Source organism: Parasteatoda tepidariorum, chromosome 6 (assembly GCF_982258835.1).
Source record: "Parasteatoda tepidariorum strain Cologne lab strain chromosome 6, Ptep-v5.0, whole genome shotgun sequence".
Lineage (NCBI taxonomy): Eukaryota > Metazoa > Arthropoda > Arachnida > Araneae > Theridiidae > Parasteatoda > Parasteatoda tepidariorum.
The window spans coordinates 14,733,959-14,752,725 of NC_141760.1; the positions used below are offsets into that span (position 1 = coordinate 14,733,959).

The 18,767-nt window shown below is 32.2% G+C and overlaps 1 protein-coding gene across 1 annotated transcript; it reads left to right on the plus strand.

Moving 5' to 3' along the window:
• The first annotated feature begins 12,649 nt into the window (after positions 1-12,649).
• Positions 12,650-17,710, plus strand: LOC147807595 (uncharacterized). The gene is made up of 5 exons (XM_087166702.1): positions 12,650-12,722; positions 13,719-13,850; positions 14,502-14,668; positions 14,788-15,051; positions 15,136-17,710. The coding sequence occupies exons 1-5, from the start codon at positions 12,650-12,652 to the stop codon at positions 15,418-15,420; spliced, it is 921 nt and encodes a 306-aa protein (XP_087022828.1). The 3' UTR covers positions 15,421-17,710.
• The last annotated feature ends 1,057 nt before the right edge of the window (positions 17,711-18,767 follow it).

Genomic DNA, 18,767 nt, shown 5'->3' on the forward strand with positions numbered 1-18,767 from the left:
ATATTGTTGCTCTACAGTCTCGAATTCGCAATGCTTTTGTCCGACGTAATCATTTTGTCTCTATCTTCTTTGATATCGAGAAGGCTTACGATCGGACATGGCGTTACGGAATTTTGAAGACACTTTACAGCATGGGACTTCGTGGAAACCTATCCATCTTTCTGAAAAACTTTCTGTCGAAGCTGTATTTTCGAATAAAACAGGGCACTACATTTTCTGATCTATTCATTCAGGCAGAAGGAGTTCCACAAGGCAGTGTTTTAAGTGTCATACTATTCATTATTCATGTTTCACAAATCTTGAACTTGCTTCCACCTTCCGTATTTGGTTCACTGTATGTTGACGATCTGAACGTATCATGTTCTGGATCAGACATGCGCGTTATTGAGCGTCAACTGCAGTTGACTGTGAATAAAATTGTGGAATGGTGTGAGCATAATGGTCATAGCCTGTCACCTGTCAAAAGCTCTTGCCTACATTTTTGTAGATTACGCAGAATGCATTTTGATCCCATTATATCGATTCGTAACATTACCATACCTGTTGTATCTGAAACAAAGTTCTTAGGTGTTATATTTGATCATAAACTCACTTTTTTGCCTCATATTTTACATCTAAGAAAGCGGTGTGAGAAAACCTTGAATGTGTTACGCGTACTATCAAATACCTTTTGGGGTGCGGATCGTATCGCCCTACTCAGACTGTACAATGCGTTAATACTATCACGTATAGATTACGCTTGTGCAGTCTATGGCACTGTTACTGCTTCCATCTTAAGACGTTTGGATACAGTGCATCATACGGCTTTACGTATATGTAGTGGCGCATTCCGCACCTCACCAGTAGAGAGTTTATATGTCATTTGTCACCAATCATCTCTCGATTTACGTCGCATGCAATTGTCTGTAACCTATTACTATCGAGTGAAATCCTGCAAATCTCACCCTCTAAAACACGATGTCTTTCCATCAAGCTTAGGACGATTGTATGACGCTAAACCATCATATGTCCGTCCATTTCATGCTCGTGTGCGCTCTCGTATGAACTTTTGACATGTGCGACGTGCCAACACAATCAATAGATCACCTTCTCATACCACCATGGATCATCGCACCACATCAGTTTTATTCCCTTTCTAAATTGTACAGTAAATCTAATGTTGCATCCATCATTTATCAACAAATATTCAATTCTCATCGTCACCAATATTTAGAGTATGTGCCTGTATATACTGACGGATCAAAATCGGTGGAATACGTAGGCTGTGGTGTCATCATCGCTTATGATACTTATAGCTACAAGATCCATGATATTTGTTCCGTCTTCACTGCGGAAGCTGTTGCCATCCTTTTGGCATTGCGGCTGATTTCTTCACGCTCCGAACGAAAGTATTTTATATACTCCGATAATAAGAGCGTTTTGAACAAGTTAGAAAATTTTCGCAGCGATACTCACCCAGACTTATGCTTCATTAATCATTTATTAATCTCTCTTCACAAGAAGGGATTTGATATTTCATTTTGCTGGATACCGAGTCACGTCGGTATCCCAGGGAATGAGTTAGCGGATTCTGCAGCACGATCTGCAACTACTGAACTTACAATATCTGTACCATTCTCAGACATTAAACTACATGTTTGACAGCTCATCCCGTCCCTTTGGCAACAGCATTGGGATCTTCAAACTCAAAATAAACTTCATAACATCAAACCATATATAGACCCCTTACCTGTATTACGTTTACGTAATGCAGATGTAAAGTTTAATCGTCTCAGAATCGGCCATACTCGACTCACACATCTTCATCTGTTGTTTGGAGAATCTCCTCCCAAATGCGACTCTTGCAATACTTTACTTACGGTTCATCACATTTTAACCATTTGTCCTTGTTTTAACCAGCATCGTCTTACCTTTTTTAATAGCACGATTTTATGTATGAAGGATTTGTTAGATGATATTAATCATCCTAACGTTTGATGATATTAATCATCCTACCAATAGCTCGCATTTCTGCGAGCTATTGGTATTTTTTATTGTATAAAACTGTTTTATCTGATTTTATTCACTCTTATTTCCTACCCATGAACCGTTTTACCTTTTCTGTGTATTTTATAGAATTACGCTTTTTATTGGTTTTTATGAACTTTTGAAAATTTTTGTCTTGAGATAAACTACTTTATTAGTTTCATTTATTTTATGACAATGAAACTATTGTGTTTCACCATTAGATCTAACCCAACAAACTGTTTGGCGCAGCATATCCTCCTTTGGATCTTGTGCCATAAAACTTTTACATTCAATCCAATCCAATCCTGCTCAATGCCATGAAGACCAAAGAAATTTCAATGAATGAGTTTAGGAAGGTTGGTCCCTCCACTAAATCCTTAAATTCTATTGCCTCCAGCTCTTTAGAAGATTCTTGGGATTTGGGGATAGAAGTTCGTTCGTCTGAGATTTTATGGGCTTTGAAAGTTATAGAAAGCCACTTCTCCAACAAACAATTCTTTCAAAGACACTGGAAAATTATTCAGTGCAATGTTTCCAGACAGTTCAATAACACGTCAATTCGCCTGCAATGAATCTAAGTGAGTATATCTCTGTCATTTTGGACTTGCACCTCATTTTAGCATGCTACCTCTGAAGTGCATTGATAATGCCAAGTTTTATACATTGCTTTTTTGATGAGTCTTTGAACAAAGCGACGCAGCAGAAGCAGTTGGATTTACATATCCGCTTTTGGAACCCAGATAAGAACATTGTAGAGACGTAATACTTAACATCAGCTTTTCTGGGCCATTCTACATCAGATGACCTTTTAGCCTGCTTTTATGCGTGTCAAAAATTTAGACCTGAAGAAATTATTGCAGATTTCCATGGACGGTCCGGTTCTGGTGGCAGTTTCACTCCTGCTGCTGAGTTGAGTTGTTTAACTCCTGCTTTAGTTTTGGTTTCGGTTTCCAAAATTTTTAACTTGCTGAATCTTCTGAATTTGAAGAAAAAGATAGCGGCTGGTCAAAAATCATGTACTTAGATAAAAGTCAATAAATATAATTCGTTAAACGGATCAACATTTATTGAACTACCAGATTTTATTCAAAGGAAAAAGGCCGTAATTAATATTAAAAATAACGATAATAAATGTTTTATGTATGCAGTCCTTGCCGCCTTATACCGACAGACCAATAATGCGTATACAGTGGAAAAACTTGCAACTTTTGTTGATGATTTTGACTTTTCCTGCCTTGAGTTTCCAATGAAACTACAAGATATTTCCAAATTTGAAAAGAAAAATAATATTTCGATAAATGTATATGGTTTCAATGATAAGAATGTGATTTATCCTCTGCACATTACAGAAAACGAAAGGCAAGTTCACGTTGATTTGTTATATATAACTCCTACATCGACTTCTCACTACTGTTTGATTAAAGATCTATCGCGACTCATTTGTTCTCAAATATCTAGGCACAATGGAAAAACTTTCATTTGTAAAAGATGCTTACAACATTTCACGACCAAAGAAATCCTTCTCAAACATAAGAGACTGTAACCACGAAGCTGTGAGAGTGGAAATGCCACAGAATCCTTGGTTTGAAAATGTTCAACGTACTTTGTAGGTTCCCTACGTCGTTTTCGCGGAATTTGAAACGCTAACCCGACTGCTTGCGTCCTTCGAACCTAATTCAATTGATTCATACATACTTCAATACCAAAAACATGAAGCGTACAGTTTTTGCTACTTCATCAGTTGTTGGGATGGTTCAAAAACAGAACCAGTCATCTATAGAGGACCTGGTGCTGATAAAAAAAAATTTCCAAGCTATCGTCGGAGAAGCCGAATTGATTCAAAGGATGTACAAAAATCCAAAACCGATGGCACCTTTAACTCATGATGAGCTGATTACCTTTGCAAGTGCAACGACTTGTTACATGTGCGGAAAAGAATTTACCAGCACTAATTATAAGGTAAGTCATTTTATTTCTTTTGAACTTTTTTTTATGTGCATTTTGTAAAATTTTACTTTATTTAGAACAAAAACTCACAATGAAATGTGAATTTATTCCTTTTATCATGCTTAAAGTAACAATGTTTATTTTGATTGATGAAAAGCCTCCACTCTTTTTCGGTATATTAAAAGAAACTGCTAGTTTCCTAATTATATATTAAAAGAAACAAGTGTTTCTATTTATAATTTTAAAATATATCTCTTATTCAAAAAAAAAAATTTTTTATTTTTTTATTAGAGTTGTTTTTATGAAGAAAAAAAAATGTTTTCAATCCAAACCTTAAAATATGTAGAATTAGATTAAATTAGCAAAGTACCATATTTTTATTTTGTGTCTCAAAAAAGGACGAAATGTGAAAGGTTATTTAGTTAAATTGAATTATTTTTTTTTCTTATTTTTTATAGGTTAGAGATCACTCTCACACTCTAGCTCTAAATATCATGGAGCTGCATGCAATAGCTGTAATCTAAAGACCAAAGTTCCTAATTTTCTCCCCGTATTTTTCCACAACTTGTCAGGCTTTGATAGCCATATATTTATTAGAGAATTGGGGAATGATGTGCGGGACATTGATGTGATTCCTCAAACTAGCGAGAAATATATTTCCTTCTCCAAAAAAATAAAAGACGGTTTTAATATTAAGTTTTTGGACTCTCTCAGGTTCATGCCGAGTAGTTTTGAAAATTTAGCTAAAAACCTGCACCAGGACGAATTTTTAAATATTAATTGAAATTTCAAATCTACCCAAGTCCCTTTATTACTTAGGAGAGGTGTTTTTCCCTATGACTATGTAAATAGTTTTGAAAAATTGGACGAAACATCTCTCCCCCCAAAACAATGTTTTTACAACCGGTTAAACGAAGAAGATATTTGGGATACATTAACTTGAAAACTCTTGGAGAGTATTCTGATTTATACATTAAAACTGACGTACTTCTTTCAGATATTTTCACTAATTTTAGAAAAGTTTGTCAAGAAACATACCACCTTGACCCTGCATGGTATTTTACTTCCCCAGGTCTTTCGTGGGATGCCATGTTAAAGATGACGGGGGTGGAAATTCAGCTTTTAACTGATTATGAAATGCTTATGTTTGTAGAAAAGGGAATTCATGGGGGAATATCACAGTGTTTTCATCGTTATGGCCAAGCTAATAGCTACTCAGTGTGTTGTACACTTTTGTATTTTAATTTATTTTAAGTTAATCACTCAGTTTTGCGACTGTACCTTTTTCCGGAAAATAAATCTTTTATTTTTATCCTCTGATTTTAATCATGTTGTCTTTGGTTCCCTCAAATGTGAGAACGTTATACTAGTTCTTACAGTATCTTCTCACCTCGTTGACTATGAACTGAAAGCGAAATTTTTGTGTCGTTACCAAAAAGTGACTCAAAATGGTATTATCAGAGAGGTGAAAAATTTCTGAACAAAAAATGCAGTCATTACATCTTTCACCGATATCCCCGAAGTATATGGTGCAAAGGTGAATAAAGTCCTGGCAGAAGCTGATGATATTGAAGGGAAAGAATCCGGATGGGTCCTTGAGGAAATCATCAATTGGAGGCTGAAGATATTCGCCGAATCTACAATCATCCTCTGCCTATTGACCCATTGACAGAAGAGCAACAGCGAGTTTTTTGATACTGTTACAAATTGCTATATGTGTAAAGATAAGTTCTCCACGAAACATTAAACGGTAAGTGTTTTTTTATTCACATTAATTCTTAAAATATTACATTAAATATTATCGTATATTTTATTATTTTTTAATATCATTTTCCTAAGGAAAAACAATTTTTTCCAATATTTGATTAAAATAAATGTTTAGCATCATTTGTTTTTAAATGTATATTTCTTACAAAAATTTTTATCTTAATATCAAAGAGTTATATTAACTGTGTAAATCAATTATTTTAAAATGTTATTTCTTTTTTTATGCACTTTGTTTGAAAACATTTTTACTGAGTTTTAAAATATCGTAACATGAAAGTGCTATATTTAGTTTTTAAAATATTATGTTAACTTAAAAATTATCTAATGAAAAAATTAACTTAGTAAATTGTTTATTTGATTAAATAAAAATTCACAATTTATAAGCATTTTTTTTAAACATTTCAGTGATTTTTCCTGAATTGAGCTTCTAAGTTTCGATTACTCATTCTAAATATTTTATATCCCATTTACAATAAAAGTTTTTACTCTTAAACGTGGAATTTAAAGACTAACAAAAAGTAACATGTAATTTTAACTCATATGGGAAAAACCTTTTACTTATTTATAAAACTGCTAGTTATTTATTTTTCTAAAGTTGTTTATTCTCTTTTTAGGTGAGGGACCACGATTATCAAACCAAGAAACTCAGTGGTATTTCCTGCAACACGTGCAACTTGAAGGCAAGGACACCTAACTTTTTCCCGGTAATCTTCCACAACTTGTCCGGGTACGACAGTCATCTCTTCATTAAGGAATTAGGTGGAGATGATGGGAATATTACTGTCATACCAGAGAACACAGAGAAGTACATCTCCTTTTCGAAGCAAGTTGGAAAGAGGCTGAGTCTCCGATTCCTGGACTCCTTCCGATTCATGGCCAGCAGCGTGGACAAACTCGCTCAGAACTTATCGGAAGACCAGTTCAGACTCATCCGGAGATATTTTCAACCGTCTCAAGTGCCTCTACTGCTGCGAAAGGGGCTGTACCCGTATGACTACATCTGACATCCGGACAAGTTCAACGAGACTTCCTTGCCTCCTCAAGATGCCTTTCTATAATCGCCTGAATGAGGTCGGCATTACTACGCCTGACTACGAGCATGCTCAAAGAGTGTGGAATGTTTTTGAGCTGAACACTCTCGTAGAGTATGCTGACTTGTACGTTAAGTCGGATGTGTTGCTGCTTGCCGATATCTTTGAAAATTTCAGAGATGTCTGCATAAAGACTTATGAGCTGGATCCCGCTTGGTATTACACGGCACCAGGACTGTCATGGGACAGTATGCTAAAGAAGACTGAAGTCCAACTGGAGCTGTTAGTGGATTATGACATATTATTGTTTGTAGAGAATGGAATCCGTGGTGGGATCTCTCAGTGCTCTCACCGACACGCGAGAGCCAACAATCCTTATAAAATGCCCTACCATAAGATTATTATTTGTATCTAGAAGCCAATAACTTGTATGGTTGAGCCCAATCTCAGAACATTCCTCTTAAGTATTTTCATTGTATACATCCTGGAAGTTGACGGGTAACATTCCCTTCTCAGCCTCCGTGCGAGTAGGAGACATGTTATTACGGGAAATTTGGAGATTGTGGGTGATCAAGATTTAATCAGCATTTTAAGTAAAGGTTCAAAATTTAGGACCAGAGTTAAAATGAAAAAAGAATATTTGATTTTATCTATTAAAAAGGATCTTGATTTTATTATTGCAAAAATTTCCAGAAAAAATCATTGGCCCGTTGAAGATTTTTCTGAGTGGAAAGTTAAAATTATTGAAAGGGTTAAATTTAATTTATTTAATACCAGTTTTAGTTCATTTCCTAACGGTACTTATATAAATAACGATTTATCTAGGAAAATTAAAAATCTTAAGGATAAATTTATTGTTACTGTTGTAGATAAAGCTTCAAATAATTTCTGTATTATGTATAAATATTTTTTTTAAAAATTGATTATTGGAGTATATAATGCAAATAATACTTATTTAAAATTAAAAGATAAAAAAGTTATTGAAAAAAGAATTATTGCATTTAGTAAAAAATTAAATTTTAGGTTAAATATCATTACATTTCCATATTTATTTCCAATTGTTAAATTTCATAAAAATCTGATTAAATTTAGGTTTATATCGTGTGGTACTAATAGTTATAATTCTGATATTAGTAAAAAGTTCTTTAGTTTTCAAAAAATTATTTTGTTTAAAATTAAAAAAGAGAAAAATATTGTTATAAATAGTAATGTTGAAGTTTTGGATAATATTAATAGTAATGACATTTCCAGCATTAATACTTTTGATTTCGAAAATTTGTATACAAGTACACTACATGGAAAGATTATTGAGATTTGTGAAGGCATTTATGATAGGTATTTATTTAATGAGAAAAGTGATAAGTTTATTTGGTTGGATTTATGTAAATTTAATCTTTTTGAGAATGTTCTTTTTAATGGTTTAGATTTTTATAAACAAATTATTGGAATTCCACAACGTAATTCCTTTTCTGGGGCTTTTGCTAATATTTTTTTTAAAATTCTTTTTAAGCTAAATTTCTGGAGCATAATGAATTTAAAGCATTTAGATATATTGATGATTTGATTTTGTTTAATTGTGATAATTATAATTTTATTTATAGTATTTATCCTGGAGATTTGGTCTTGAAGAAGAAAAGTTATGAGATTTGTTTTAATGTTGAATATTTAGATTTTAAAAATGATATTGTTAACAGTTTTATTAAAATTGGTGTCTTTGATAAAAGAAAAGCTTTTAAATTTAAAGTTATTTTTTTTGCAACTTTAATACTAATTTGTGTAATAAAATATTTAAAACTTCAGTTTTTTCACAATTGGTTAGGATCAAAAATATTTGCAATAATGTTGAAAGTTTTCTGGAAGCTGTGAATAATTTTTTAAATAATTTGAGTAATAATGATTTTCCTTTTAATTTTTGTAATGTTAATTTTTTAATTAAAAAAATGATTGAAGAATTCTAGGTTTTTATATTTTTTTCTTTTAACAGGGCGCAATTCAAGTCTTAACTGAGCAGCCCCAATTAAGCATTCTTTTAATTTGTTACGTGTTTCTTTCTCTTGACTTCTTTCATTTGTGTTTCTTTTCATTCGGCTTGCTTGTGAAATCGATGTTTGACCTGTGACTAAGTGAGTTTTTATTTTTCTGATGATTTTGTTTGAGTTTCTTTTCTTAATTTGTTATTTGTATTTCATGTTTTTTCCTGGAATTCTATACAAAACCATCGGGGTACTGAGGGAGTTAATTTAGGCATTTGCTTCTCCCTCAATTGGAAATGGTTTTGTTTTTATGGCTACCGAGGCCGGTACCCCCTGAAGACGTCGGCTTCGGTGGTCATATTTTTATTTTCTTCGTTTCCTTTACTATTCCTGTAAGTAACATTGTAAATCTCCTCAATGACTTTTTAAGAAATCGGAAATCAGCTCTAGAAGGAAGACATGTATTTTTAAGTGCTTTCAATGATGTTAAATTACTAAAACATTCAGATGTAAATAAAAAATTGTATAAAGAAAATTAAATTGTGAAAAATCCTATACTGTATGCTCGCAGAAATGCATGGTTTAAACTTTGAAATAAATGCTATTTTATGTATTTAAATTTTCATCTTTATTGATACTTTTTCCTTTCAGGTTTAAATATTTTATCTTGCTAAAATTTACGGAAAAAGTTTAAAAAAAAAACATTTATCATTTAATTAATAAATGTTTTTTTAAAAAAAATAATGTTATAAATTTTCTTTTCTCTAATGCATTAAAAAATTTGGAAAAGAGAAGAAAAAGTTTTTTCTTGAGTAGAAAAAAAAATTTTTTTTTCTTCAATTAAAAAAAAATTATTTAAAAATAAACTTTACAAAATATTTTTATTCTAGAGTAGAAAAATTTTAAAAATAAAATTTGCAAAAATATTTTGTCTCAAGTGGACAAATTTTTAAAAAAGTAATTTTTTAAAACAAAACAAAAAAATTCAAGAAGAAAATTTCTGAAAAAAAAAAATAGAAAATTTAAATGAATAAAAAAAAAAAATTTTCTTGTGTAGAAACATTTTAAAAATTTTGTAACTGAAAGTTTTCCGATTTAAATAAAATTCTGAAATATCAAATTTTCTAGAAATTTTGAATAAATTTTAATAATGGAAACAAGAAAGACAAAAATTATTTAGTTTAATTTCTTTTCATTTTTTAAAAACAAATCTTACACCATATCGTTTCTTTACAAATTGAAACATCAGAAAATGATTACTTAAAATATAGATAGAATAATCTTGACATCGCTTGAATAAAAAGTAAATACAATATTGTCCGCATACATTGGACGTGATTGAAAAACTTAGGAATTCTATTGTACATTTGAATAGGAAGAGGTATTCATATTGTAAAATTCGGGAGGCCTTCCATCGGGGTCATAAAACTAATTTCTTTTTATCATTCACGAATAATGCTAGCCAGTGAGGTCGTGGTTGGGATGAATTCATGATAGCACATGTATTTTCTTGTAGACGTATCTCTTGAATATACTCCTTGAAAGTAAGGAACTAAGGAAAGAAGGAAGTAGAAACTTATCTTCTCTCGAGATAAAATATGAAATTATTGTAATCCATCCATTCTTTAATTTCCGAAATCGTACAAAATATTTCTTGACTTGTTAATGTCTATTAAATTTTCAAATTCGGCAAAATGATTACACACACAGTCTGCTGTGATGATTTGCTGAAAATGTATCACAACAGGGCAGGTGAGAAATTTAAATTTGTTTATTGATGACAAGTGATTAATAATAATAATTAATGGACGTTTGACAATGATTCAAAACATCAAATTTTGCTTCCCAAAAAGCATAAGTTAACCAAAATGATATTTGCTTAGTACCATTTAAAAAATCTTCATGCAGGGCTGCAAGCTTTATTGCTTTTTATTCGACGAGTTCATTGGCCCATGGGTGGAAAAGATATTGCTAGAAAAACCGTTCATGACTGTTTAATTTGTTTTCGCCATAAACGTACTAATTTAGAACAATTAATGGGAAATTTGCCCGCTGAACGTGTAACTCCTAATTTAACTTTTAGCAATACAGGAGAAGACTACTGTGGCCCCTTCCTTATTAATACAAGAATTAAAAAAAGGGAAATTTACATAAGGTGTATGTTGCTATTTTTATTTGTTTAGTTACGAAGGCCATACATCTAGAAATTGTATTTGATTCTTCTGCCCAAGCTTTCGTTGCATGTTTAAAACGCTTCTTTTCTCGAAGAGGGAAAAGCTCTTGTATTTTTAGCGACAATGCTACTAATTTCACATGTGCTAATACAGAGTTAAAGAAACTTGCATCACTATTAACATCTCCTCATGAATATTTAGCTAATTAATGATCCTCTGAAATTTATCACGAGTAAGGATAATTACTTATCCTTACTCGTGCCCCAAATTTTGGAGGTCTATGGGAATCTGGTGTAAAGTCATTCAAACATCACTTGAAAATAACTGTTGCTAATGCTAGATTTAATTATGAAGAACTTCTTTCTGTACTTTCCCAAATTGGAGGAATTTTAAATTCCCGTCCGTTTTCCCCTTTGTCATCGGACGTTTCTGACTATGAGCTTCTTACCCCAGGCCATTTTCTCATAGGTCGACCGATAAATACTATTGCAGAACCGATTTTAATCAATGAGCCCGAAAATAGATTGCCTTATTGGCGTAAACTGTCAAAAATGACACAGATACTTTGGAAACGTTGGTCTGTAGATTATCTTAATCATTTGCAACAACATAAGGAATGGTATTTTTTTTAAGATAATGTTAGGAAAAAAGATATGGTTATAGTTAAGGAGGACAATTTGCCCACTTTTAGATGGATGATGGGAAGAATAGATCAAACTATTCCTGGTTCTGATGGAAAGGTCAGAGTTGTAATATTAAATACCAAATCTGGACCTCTTAAAAGACCTATTTCTAAAATTTTTCTACTTTCTATAGAAGATAATTTTAGTTAAAAACTTTGTTGTGCTTTAAAATTTCACTAATTGCATTCATTTGTCAAAATACTAAAGTTAATTTAATCTACTAAGTAAATTTCAACCATTGTAGTTATCCGTATCTTTTGTTAAACATTTAATTTCTGTCATATTAGTTGAATTATTGTGTTCTTGTTTTATAATCTTTACGTATTTTTTTTTTAACTTTGTTATGTCATAATTGCACTTCTTGTTATTTTTAAAATTTGAATAACTGAGTTGAATATCATGGATATTGCAACGCGGGCCGGTATGTTGCTACGCCCGTTGGCTTCTTAGCGTTATTTTTCAGAGCCAAGCGTCAGTTGATGTAAATCTACCGAAGAGCATACACATACCTGCCAACTTTTACGCATTTGGCGTAAAATTTTATTTTCATATTTAAAGTGGTGGTAAATATATACTATTTTTTCTTTTATAAACTTAATTTTTAAATAATTTTGATTACCACTATTCTTAAAAAAATTAAGCATACATATTGATATGTGTTACTATCATGGTTATCAATTTAAGTTTTCTCAAATACAAAGCATCGATTTGCTTAAAATTGAAATTTTAATTCCGTTTTAATACTACTGGGAAAAATGATAAAGGAAGGGAGTAAAAGTTGGCAGGTATGCATACATGATCGTAATTGTCTCTTTACGCAGTGCAACCGCATATAAAGAAGTACAGTCCACACATGTTAGTTATTGGCGCTAGAGCCAGTTGTGGCTATATCGCGCCTACAACTTGGTTTTTATTAAATATCTATATTGATGTATCAAAACCAATGGCTTTGAGGTATGAGAAGATGTTGTCGTGGGGACTGTTACCAATTAATAAAATCAATGATGGATTAAAGCAACCGAATTGGCGTTGTCTCTGAATTTTAAATTTGCTACATTTGGTTAAAAATGTGTTTCACAGTGAGCGGTTCCTTACAGTGGGAACACTCTGGAGCAGGCTCATCTAGTAGAAGATGTCTGTGTGAGTAATACGAGTATGACCGATACGTAAACGGTTTAAAACAACTTCTAGCTTTCGAGGTAGATTAAGATGTGTATAAGGTTGTAGGTTAGAATAGATACTATGTAGTTTATTATCCGTCTCACAGTCCACAAATGTCTAATTTTCATTTTTTTTTAACCACATCGAAATCCATTGCAGAACAAGCAAGCTGTGTACAATTTAAAGGATTGTTAGTTTTATCTGAATATAAGATGAAACTAATTTACCCAAATTAAAATAAATCAACAAAAACCTTATAACAAATATTAAAAAGTGAAACACGTGAGAAAATAGTTATTAAAAGACACCATTTTGTGAAAACTCAAAAATTCCTTACTAGAAAGGTAGTGTATAGCTTCAGGATGTGCTGCCATAGGAAACAGGATGACCTTTCAAGGCATGTTCTCGCCTTCTCCCAGTCTTTCTTGTTACAGACGACTACACAACAGAAAATGGCGCGCTCACTTAAAGAATGCGGCAAATCAAAACTTATCAAGAAATAGTAAAAGATTATTTAAAGGGTATGTAATTATATTTTATTCAAAGTATTGATTTTCTGCATTTTCATTAGAAATTTGTATTTCCTTAATAGTTGAATGATCATCTTTTTTTAATTTATTGATGAACGTTGAATAAATAAAAAGCTTTGCAAGAATCAATGTTCAGTTTCTTTCCTATTATCTTTATTTGATGTTAAATGTACAATGACTGGAGATTAAGACGTTAAAATGGAACAATTGCGAACAGAAATCCGAAAAAATTATTTATAGTTTGCAAATATATTTATACAATCCGTAGTATTTAACAATCATTCAATGTAGATAAAAGATAGCATTTCATGTATTGAATAAAATATATTTACTACTCATAATAAGATCCACACATTGTTGGAATCTTGGGTATAAATTAAATTTTACCAATTTTTAGTGATTGTTTTTAGTGATATGTTTTCAAGCTACATACATACTTTTACAGCCCACAGTCGAGTTAAAAATCTGAGCAAGCCAGAGTCTCTAGCCCTTACTTCACCTGATGCTACCGAACACTACGTTATATTAAACAACAACGAAAGTGAACACTGTTATTCACAAAAGCCACCAGTAGCAAGTAATTAATATTTTATACTTATACTTTGTTACATTGTAAACTGCGATTTCAAACTGAAAAATCAGTTGAGCATGAAACTAAAACTAAAATGTAATGAATACAATGAACTTGTGTGAGGGCAACTTAGTGTGTGCAACTTGTGTGAGGGCAGCTATTTCTAAGCTCATTTAAATTTTCGACAATAATTATTAAAAGAACATAAATGAAATTTAAATTTCTTAGATAAATAAAAGTACCGTTCAAAGTCAACCGAACAATAAGCTCAGAATAGGTAAGCAACCCTAGGTGCGTGCCTTGGTACTTCCGGGCAGGAGTTTCTATGCAATTCGTACTATTTATGAAATGCCCTTACATATTTTCCGCATCATTTACGGGATGCGTATTTACAAAGACTCAATGATACAGAGCACTTGGCGCGATAAAGAACATCTAAGCATTTTTGGTGCGAAAAAGAAAGCTGCGCATGCGCCATGCGCCGTAAGGAAAAGGCATATAGAGCAATCCTTTGCGTTTGGGTTAGTTCCGTTGTTGACACTTTTAGTCGTTCGCTATTTTAGTTTGACAGTTTGTGACATTTAACCTGGTTCAACCTTAGTAGTTTATTAATCTTAGGTATGACAGATGAAAATTCAAAACAAATGCCCTTTTCAGGGCAAAACCCTGATGAAGAAGTTAATTTCTTGAAGGATACTCTTTTTCCTGAAATCAGAAAACTGTACAGCGATGCAGAGATTGACTGTGAAAAATCAAATTTGAATAAAATAAATCTGAGACTGTTACTGGTAGATGCAGATGATGCTGAAAAACTAAAAAACAATGTATCTAAAATCACAAATTCGAATTGGATCATCTATAGGACGCAAGGAAATTTTCAAAGATAGTGTAATGAAATTTGTATTTTTACTGATTTGTTTTTCTTCTGATCTTGTTCTGATAAATCGTTATATTTTTTAGGGATGTATTTAGTAAGTCTTTGTCTTGCCGACATGCTAAAAAGAATAAAAAAATTGCTGGTGAAAGGAACACAGACTGCCCTGCCAAACTTTCAATTCTTATAAAGAAAGTCAACAGGAACACTGTGAAAAACGATCAGTTTTTGAAACGCAGCCCTCCGCTAAATGCTGAAGTGCAGCTCTCGCTGAAACACAACCACAACAATTCATCTGCTGCAGCTCTCAGATTGCTTAGAGTTGAAGAAAGTGTAAGTATAAAGTTTTTGTTCTTTGTATGTAATTTAAGTCATGAGCTCTCTTAAAATATTGATTAATTTATTATTATATTTCAGGTGAAAGAAACTTTTTATGACTATTTTTACACAGGGATGACCCCTACTGAAGCTCATCACTTTCATGAAGATAAATTTTTGACTGAAGAATATTTCCAGAATTTAGCCAATGCTTCAGTTAATCCCACCCTTCGCCAAATTATATACCTTCACCACTGCTGGAGAGAAACTAACCTCAGCTCTTCAGTCAATCCCTTTGATAAGCTTAAAGAGAAAATGCCATTATATTCTTCTGCAGGTATATCAGTCACATTAATTGAGAACAGATTATCAAACTTAATATAAAAATTTAAATTTCAGGTTTCGAAAATAATCTGGCTATTAAAACTTTTATATATCTCGGTTTTTAAGAATATTTAATATTACAGTTTTTAAAAATACCCTGTATAAGCGTACCCTGTATAATGTATTCAACGAAGCAATTTGACGATAACACCTACAAAAACTTTTCTCAATTTCAATACAATTCTTTTTGTGTGAGAATGATAATTGTAAGTGTAAACAAATAAGTTAAATCGTATTATTGTTTTTTTCCCACCACTATGATATAATTCTTACACATACATTTGAAAATAGATTATTTGATTACTTCAAGTCCTCATGTTTTCTTACAGGTAAGGATAAACAAGTTAAGATCAGATTGCCAAAAAAAAAACCAGGTTAAAGGAAGACTAAAAGGTTTCACAAAAACAGTTATAACACTAAGTAAAGACAGGAAAAAACATAAGATGGCCTTCCTTAAAAAACATATAGCAGTACAAAAAAATATTTTATCATGGTTGTTTGGCAAGGAGGTGGCAGATAAAGCCACAACAAAAAAATATATAATTCCAGAAGAAAAGATGGAATGTTTCCCGGAAAGAGTAAATGCCATACTAGACAAACATGTCGATTTGGGCATAGCTAAAGAGCATTTTGAGAAGGACGCGTGGCTTATTGTTGAAAACCTTGTTTAAGCCAAAACACTTTCCTGATGGTGAAGCTGTGGCTTTTGCCAGGAAGACATTTATTCAAAATGTTCTCTACAATGTGATTCGTGTTTAGCATGGGACCATATTTTCTGTGCCGGTCCACTCCTAGAAGAATGAATGGTTTTGTAACGGTTGTTGTTAAAATAAAATAAATGGTTAAAATTTTAATTTTGTTTTGTCATTACAAATTATGCCTGAAAACTCCTTTTTTTTTCTCTCTGCTTTCCCCCCCTTTTCAGAGGAAAACCGGATGATTAGAGCAGAGAATAAAATTTCTTCTTGATAGGCTAGAAAGGCATTGCTTCCGATACATTCCCCCCCCCCCCGCTGAATTGAATGAAACCAATCACCAATATGATCGAACTAATACTCTAAAATTTAAAAGGGTTTCATGCACAAAAAGTACAATTCTGTATTTTCAGCGATTTAAGCAGTTGGCATAGCTATCTAAACAAGTGAGGGTTTGTTTCCTATCTATATTTTTATGTTTAATCGAATGAAGTTATTCAGACTATAGAAAGGACAGTTCAAAAGTTGCAAGTATTTTCACGTATAAAAAGTATTATACTTTTCATGTGCACTTTTTATTGCGCTATGTAGGGGCCCCATCTGAAAATATAAGATAAATTTTTTTTTAATGTAATATCTCATCCTAAATTGAATGATAGAGAATTTTAAATCAATGGCATAATTAGTTTTAAAGGTTTTTTTTTTCAAAATAAATACGATTAAAAAATTGTACATTATATACAAAAAAAAAAAAAAAAAAACACGCAACTTTTAAAATACTAACCCCCCTTTGATTCTTTTTTTGAGCTCCGTCACTATTATATCTCACTATCGATTTTATGAAGACAAAAGACACTATTTTATAAAGACTCAAACATTCCTTATTAGAAATATTAAACCAAAGATTAAAAAACTAAAAACAAGTATATAATGTCTTGAAGCTTGATAAGTCGATTCATTTCTTAAATGAAAAAAGTACAAATATAAAACTGCCTTTTTTTCCTTTCGTTTGTTATAAAATGATAACGGAAGTGTCGATTTTCGGTAGAATATTGTGAAGTGTCGATGTTCTGGTAGATTTTTTGTGATGGTACCGACTTTCTCAGTAAATTTCGTGAAGATGCCGTTTTGATTCATTTTTGTGAAGGTTCCAAGGAACGGTACCAAAATTGGTCTGAATTAGTCCCTGCATGTACACTAGAAAGACTAAAAATTCAAAGAAAAATTTTAAGTATTGAGAATAGTATCACTAACACTCACTTTAGTGTCAAAATTTTATTTCAGGTTCAAGCGTTAGGTCTGGTATCCGCTTACGTAAACTGTGAAGACACAAGGCGGTGGATTCGGCGGTTATCAGCCCTTCCTCTTGTACCTATCCACCTACTATTACCAACTCATCGAAATTTATTCCGCTCGGAAACGATTCCGATCGGAAACTAGCTTTCATCGGATTGCCAATTTCGTAAAACCCACTTTGCCGTAACATAAAGTGACCACACGTCCCGATTTTGGCGGGACAGTCCCGCTTTTTGGTGGACTGTCCCGCGTCCCGCCGATTTTTAAAAATGTCCCGCTTTTTAGAAAATATCTGCATTTCTTATTTTTAATGTACTGTGAAAATATATTCTTATTATTTATTAAGTATTATGGTGAATATAAAGAAATAACAAATACATAAAAAACACATAAAATGCGTGCAGAGTAAACTAAATTAGGCAATGCACCAAGTTAGATTTACTCGGTGGTGTGCGATCATTGTCTTTACGTCTCGGCTTAATTCAGATAAGTGCGGACTGCCGTTAGACAGTGCGGTTTGTTGTTTTCAATTTGACGTTCGGCTTGACTCATTGATTGACAAAGGTTGAGCAATAGTCGCCACAAAGTAACGGTCAATAAGGTAAAATTTAATACTCTTTTTTAGCCTTTGTAGTAAATTTTTTATTTATTTCTAGTATTTACCCACAAAATAAAAGATGAGTAAAAAAAGAGGATGCAAATTTAATGAAGAGCTAAGCAGAGAATTTAAATTTATTTAAAGTACCAAAATAAACTATATGGTACGGTGTGATAAATGCAATGCTGAATTTTCGGTCTCACATGGTGGAAAAAACGATATTACTAAACATCTAGCGACAAAGAGGCACAAAAGATTTTTTAATATTACCGCTTCCTCAACTAAAATGGAACAGTTTTTTCGCAGTGCTAGCTTTAGCAACACGGAAAAACAGCTAGCATTAGCGGTGCTTTCCGCACCATAAATCACAATCAAAGTTTCAGATCAATGTCGCAAGTGATCAAAACATTATGCGACAAAAAATATGCATGTGCAAGGACAAAAACCGAAGCAATTATTTGTAATGTTTTTTTCACCATATTCGTTTTCACAATTGCAGAAAGAATTAGAAAAATGTGCATTTATATCCATATATTCTGATACTTCCAACCCCAAATATTTAAAATTATTTCCCACAATTGTTAGATTTTTTGATCCAGAAACAGGAATTAAAATTAGAATATTAGATTTTTTTTCATTGCCTGATGAAACTTCAAATAATTTTTGATTTAATAAGTACTATTTTAAAAAAAGAATAATTTAAACAATAAAATTATTGCCTATTGTGCGAATAACACTAACGTAAATTTTGGTGGAAA